Source organism: Crocuta crocuta, unplaced genomic scaffold (genome assembly GCF_008692635.1).
Source record: "Crocuta crocuta isolate KB4526 unplaced genomic scaffold, BGI_CrCroc_1.0 scaffold139, whole genome shotgun sequence".
In the NCBI taxonomy this organism is placed as follows: Eukaryota; Metazoa; Chordata; class Mammalia; order Carnivora; family Hyaenidae; genus Crocuta; species Crocuta crocuta.
Genome location: NW_027533258.1, coordinates 2907411 through 2913913, shown reverse-complemented (window position 1 = coordinate 2913913; position 6503 = coordinate 2907411). Strand labels below are relative to the sequence as shown.

The window sequence follows — 6503 nt, the reverse complement described above, 5'->3', positions numbered from 1 at the left end:
TTTTTTTTTTTTTTTTTTAATGTCGTCTTAGCAGCTCTGTCTTGCTCTGCCTGGCCCTTGAATGCTGGTTTTCCCAGTGCTCTGCTCGTGCACTAGAGCCTCTGAATCTTCACACCTGCTCTGGGGCTTTAAACTATGTGCTGAAAGCTCCCAAACTTGGATCCAGAGTAGGGTTCAGCCCATGTACCTTTGATGACTTCATGTCTTCTTGCGTATTTGGCTTAACTGTCTATAAAGGAATTAATGTTGTACCTTTCCATGCAGAGAAGCGTGTCGTCCCTCCTTCCCAGCCACACTTCCCTCCACTGTGGCTCCACTAGCTGCTTTCTGGGCAGCCCTCCCTCTGCACCTCTTCCTGTTGAGTCTGCCTCCTAAACAGTGGTCCCGTCGGTCTCCCGTGTCCTTTTCTGAGTGGTTACCACGTTCTTTCACACATGTGCCCATCTGTTTTAAGCCAGGGGTCCTCACACTTGAGTATCTATCCCTGTCCCTGGAGTGCTCGTTAAGCATGTGAGCCACAGGCCACAAGGCTCGAGGAAGTTGACACTTTTCCGGAGGCACATGGGTAGTTCTGTCCTGATGGCCTCAGAAAGTAGCACACTAAACTGTAAGCTCCAGAGGCAAAGTACAGGATTGTAGTGTTCTCATTGGTTGAAAAATACAAAATCGTCTTTGTCTGACCATTTTGATCAGTAAGGTGATTTTATTATGATTGAACCAAATAATTGCTCAATAAATACTTGTCAAGTGAATGAAGGAGTCCTACCCACAAACGTCCGTGTATTCGTCACTTTGTACTTTTCCAGGTTTATTTACCGCATATGTCACCTGACCCACGAGTGGGGAGATGATCATTGTTTTATATAGCTCTTCCTGGAGACTTTTCTCCTCCTCCTGTTGCCAGTTTAAAGTTGCCCTGATGAAGGAAGTCAGTTTCCAGCACATGGCAGCCCTGCTTCGCACAGCGGCGTCCTGTCCAGGGAAGGGTCCATCCTGCCGCAGACTCCCCCAGAGCTCTGCGGTCTTCTCTGGGACACACCCCCCACCCTGCTGCCCTGTTCTTTCTCTTCTGAGTTCTCAGCAGCAAGTTGGAAGTTACGGTGAAAACACCGTTTACATTCCCACATTCCTTCTGCTTCTGTCTCAGTGCTTTATAGGTAGTTCCCAGGCTGTCCCGCCCGCTGTCATTCAGACTGGGCAGATGACAAATCGCGGGCTCATCCTGTGCCTGTGGGAGTGGCTCCCAGAGAAGCCCCCGTTTTCATGCTGTTTATGGAGGGGTCTGAGCTGGGCCGCCCCGGAGCAGCCTGCATTCTTGGGGCTCATCCCAGAGGCCACGTCTCTTCTCTGGCAAACCAGACCCTCTCCCGTTGGCCCTTCGCCAGCAGTGCAGACGCTCTTGTCCCCCTGTGGGCATGTGGCTCCTGCTCAGGTTTTCCCACCTCATCCAACTTTTTATTGCCTGATTTATTTTTTAAATAATTATTTATCTTAACCGGTGAAAAATAAGATTGAGATCATGGGAAATAAAAAGGTTAATTTCATTGTAGGGTTTTGAGACTTTATCTCTTTCAGTTTACGTGATCATCGCATCTCAGTTAACTCGAATGTTTGTTTACATACAGCAGCCGCACAACCAGGAACTGAGATCTTTAATCTGCCAGCAGTCACTACCTCAGGTAAGATTCAGAATATATTGGCCAGGATGCAGGTGGTGTATGGGAGCAGGCAGTCCACCCGAGACCCGTCGAGTACTGACTGCACACCAGGGGCACTGCTCGGGTATGCAGAGTCGGGGAGGGGACAGCAGCAGTAACAAGGGAGTTGAGATTCACTAAACACTTGCTGGAGAGATAAATGAACAAAGACAATCAAAACCACTAAAGAACAGTGTAAGACCTAGGGAGCTGAAAAGAGGGGTGGGGGGGGAATGGCCCACCACAGATTCATTTAGCAAAGAAAAACTAAATTTGCTGGGACAGGGATTTGGGCGCCCCCGTGTGGGCTCTCGCGGTGTTGCAGGCAGCCGGCCTGGGGCCTTGTGTCATGTGGACCCCATGGCCGGGTGGGTCTGCTCACCTGTCTCCTCTGCCTTTCGGAAATAAGCAGAAGCGGCCTGCTGGTCTCTTTCAGGCTCAGTTAGCTCTAGAGGTCATTCTTTCGCTGATCCTGCCAGTAATCTTGGTCTGGAAGATATCATCCGGAAGGCGCTCATGGGAAGCTTTGACGACAAAGTTGAGGAACACGGAGTCGTCATGTCCCAGCCCGTCGGTGTGGCGCCTAGTGGCGCCAGCACCTCCGTTGTGACCAGTGGGGAAACCCGCAGAGAGGAAGGGGACCCGTCGCCTCATTCAGGTAAAGTGCTCGTTCTTGTGCCCTTCTGCTGCCTGTCCCAAGGAAAAGCCAGCCTATTTCCAAGTTGTGTTGTGTCCCCAAGACCTTCCATTTTATGTGCTCCCAGAGTCCCCTCTGAGGGTTTTACTTTATTTAAAATATAATTTTTTGACCCCTCAGATATTTTAGTAACATGAGCAGAAGTTTTCAAAGGACGGAGACTTTTCTGCAGAAGGTCAACTTTCAGTGTTGGGTTTGTTTGGTTTGCATCTAGTCCTTATCTGGATCGACACATTTTACTGTAATACAAGTGCAGGTTCCTTTCTGCTTTTGCATAAAAGGGACTGACTGGTCAATACAAAGGGTAGGCTCAGCAGAACAGAATTTTAAGCCATAGAAGAAAGAGTAAGGAAAAAACCCCCTTCAGATCACATCATCCAGAAAACTAGTGTTCTTGGCTGATGAGCATCACTCTGGGTGTCTCTGTGGACACATGAAAGGATAGACAGACATCAGAACCCATCATTCATATGTCCTAGTAAAAAAGCAAGCACACAAAAAAACTATGACTCTAAACTCTGAAACCCCTTTTTCTTAATCTTTGGGAACTAGGATCTTATGCTTAAAAACTTACCAGTAGGTCAGCGGTATTTCAGGTGTTAGTTTAGGGTTTTTTCCTGTTCTCCTCCAGCAAAAGATCTCACTGAGGTTAAGAAAATCAAAGAGATCTGAGGTTTTTATTTATTCACACCTATGCATATTTTAGGGCAATATGGATTCACTTCCTGCTCTGAAGGATGAGCACTGTCTTCACCTCTCTGCTCTCACCTCCTGATTTGTATTAACTCTGCATGTATTTGAAGGTGGGAACATCGGTGCTGGTTACACACTTAAAAGTGATTCCCGTCACGTACCTCTTCTGTTGTGACGTTTCTTTCTGGTACGGGACTGTTCCCGCTCAAGAATGTCTTCTTGCTGCCTTCATATTTAAAGTGACAGTGTGACGCCTTTCTTGAAACATCCTATAGATACTACTACATTCCCCCCCCCGGCATCAGTGGTTGTGTAAGAATAAGGCCAGATGTCCCCTTTTTTGGCAGGTGACAAATCTGCCCGAAGAAGCCTCTTTGCCTCAATTTGAGTAACTTAATTAGTATGTCGGTGTCGGTTCTGTGTCAGACTTTCCTGACCACACAGAGGCTGTTTGCATCTGCAGGCTGATTTCCACATTCCTGGGAACATTCTGCTGTTTCGCCTGTTTGTTGGGCCTTCCATCTCAGAAACACAATTACGCTTTTGCCAGATAGTCTTCGTCCTCCAGATCTGTTACGTTCTAGTTAGTCATCTTGATCTAACTGTTCAGTTCTCTTGATCTGTTGCTTTTACTGTAGCTCTCATTTTCCTTTTGTACTAATGCCCTTTTTGTTGTCTCTGTTCTGATCCTTGCTGTATTTTGTTTCCTAAGCTTTTCACCTCAACCTTTTTGATGATCGTCTATTCTTTACAAGAGGAGCTCAAACTGACTTTGTGTACTTTGAAGTTTTTCTTCCAGAAGCATCTTTTCCTCTGGTCCCATTCTATTCTCTTCCTGACCATCAGGGACCTGCACTTCTTCTCTGTGCAGATAGTTGAAGTTGCCTTCTACCCACTTTGTTCTGGGCATTGTGGGACTCGGGGCAGGGTGAGTGGTTCTGCGGGGCCAGACGAGCACATCTGCTGCTCACCTGGGCTCTGCTCTCTTCAGACATTGTTTCCACGTTTTGTTCCAGAGCCCTGTCAGGGCGTCCCACTCCTGTGAACTTCAGTAAACTGGAGCCCGGAACAACAGAAAGGGCCACCAGGACTTGCCGAGCTTCTGCTGGGGACCAGTTGCATGGCCACGAAGGGGCTTCTGTCCCACACTTTTTCTCTTTTGACATACCATTTCCTTGGGGTGGTGTGTGGACTCCTCCAGTTCTCTTTAAACTGACGGGCAAGGAGGTAGTTAGTGAGGATTTAAAATTTTCGTCAGCCTACTTTAATTTCCATAGCAGTTTCTGTGCTCCATGACCAGGAAAGAAATGATGTTCCAGAAATTTAATTTCCTTGGTCGCGTGTTTTTCAAGATTATGGCATGAGAACATACCCCTTTTGCTTCAGTTGCTACAAGTAAATTCTGGCTTTTAAACACTAACTTTGAAACTTCACTGGGTCCTAGGATCTGGGTTCTTTGTGCTGCCAGCCATCCCCCCGCTTTCTCAGCAGTGTATAACCCATCAGCACTTGGGTAGGTTTTTAAGTTGAGAACATAATTACTATATGTCAATAGTTAATTTATTTCACTTTTAGGAGGAGTTTGCAAACCAAAGCTGATCAGCAAGTCAAACAGCAGGAAATCTAAATCTCCCATCCCTGGGCAAGGCTACTTAGGAACTGAAAGGCCCTCTTCCGTCTCCTCTGTACATTCAGAAGGGGATTACCACAGGCAGACACCAGGGTGGGCCTGGGAAGACAGGCCCTCCTCAACAGGTGAGGAACTTACTGCTAGAAAAGGAGTCGTAAAGTACTTTTTATTCAAAGCCTTGGCTAGTACTTCTAAAATCAGAAACTTTGGAAGCCGCAATTTCCATTATTGTATCAGTAGGGTTCCACTTTCCAAAACAGACATTGAATGCATGGAATCTTTAAAATTTACAGAATGCAGGGTCAGATTACCATGAACAAAATCTCCCTTCCCCTTACTTCTGTGTGTGCTGGGAGCCACGAAGTGGCACCTGCCACTTGCAAAGCCACGAAGTCTGTGATTTCAGCTCCTCCATAAACCACACCAGAGCGTGAAGGGCTGCTCACCCTTAGCCTCTCTACAGACATTCTTAGAGAAGGTTCTTCGGGAAATATTAAGAAATCAAAGTAAGAAATGGAAACAGTGTAAACATTCATCTCTATTGTAGGCTCACTTCTGTTTATACAAACCGATGAAAAATCACGTTTTAGGATATTTATGAATGTTTTCCTTTTTGTGCTTGCTTGTAAGCTTTCTTCTCACACCTGGTATCCATGACGACGGTGGTCTTGAAAGGGGACAGACTTTACTTTGTTGTGGTTTAACTGAAACTGGGATTATCTGGTGTAGATTTAAGAGTTTCAGAGAATTGTAAGCCATCTTTTAGGAGTTAACAACACGTACATCAGTGGAAACTGTCGGAAACATGCTTTCCCCCTTAATTATATATAAATTTCCTAGGGCTATTTTGTGAGCATAACTGAAGGCCTTTGCTTCATAAAACTCACATCACACGCAAAGGGACTGTGTTCTAGTTTGACAACTTCTAACCTAAACCAGTGATTGTTTCTTCTCCTGTCTCTTAGAGAAAGAATTTAATTTGTGAAATTACTTACTTGAGAAGATGGTAGGTTTCTGTGCTTAGGGTTTCTTAAGCTGTAAAAGGCTTTCTGGGGACAGTGAGACAATCTAGAAGTGGCAGGGGGTGGCGGCAGTGCTGTTGTTAGGTTCACGTACCCCTCTTCCGGATCTTGTACCTTTTAAATCTGCCCAGTGAGACCCTCATCCTGCTGCCCGTGACCTGCTGACGTTTCTTGTCCCCTTGTCCTCTGAGCACGTACTGCTGCATTTATCTTGAAGAGTCCAGAAGTTCTTGGTGTAACCAGACTCTTCAAGCTTAATATGCAGTAGTTCTACTTGGATTCTCCATGGAAACACCTGGTTCTAGAACTCACTGAAAGTTCAGCCCTGAGCTTTCATTTCTGGACTTAGCAACCCTAAGCTTGCGCTTGCTTGTGTCCTTCATCCCTTCTAGATTCTCCGATTGGTACCTCACGATAGGCTACAATCTACCTCGTGAAACCCTGGCCCTTCCGTGTTGCTTCACTTTATTCTTGGTGTCCCAAGACCAGTTCAATAGAGTAATCGTGTCTTCCTGCACCCCGTGGAGGTTGTATGGAACGGCAGCTGTGCTCGTGACAGTGAAAACAATTTTTCTTTTGTCAGGCTCGACGCAGTTTCCGTACAACCCTCTGACTATGCGGATGCTCAGCAGTACGCCGCCCACCCCGATCGCATGCGCCCCATCCTCTGTGAACCAGGCGGCCCCTCACCAGCAGAGCAGGATCTGGGAGCGAGAGCCTGCCCCGCTGCTCTCTGCGCAGTACGAGACGCTGTCAGATAGTGA

The 6503-nt window shown here is 46.7% G+C and overlaps 1 protein-coding gene across 1 annotated transcript in view; it reads left to right on the top strand.

Annotated features, from left to right (window-relative positions):
- Positions 1-6503, top strand: part of NCOR1 (nuclear receptor corepressor 1) — a 134859-nt gene that overhangs the window by 126321 nt on the left and 2035 nt on the right. Inside the window, exons 44-47 of the mRNA XM_077746707.1 lie at positions 1626-1679; positions 2134-2355; positions 4663-4842; positions 6323-6499. Coding sequence (XP_077602833.1) covers positions 1626-1679; positions 2134-2355; positions 4663-4842; positions 6323-6499 — 633 coding nt within the window. The remainder of the gene's footprint in view (positions 1-1625; positions 1680-2133; positions 2356-4662; positions 4843-6322; positions 6500-6503) is intronic.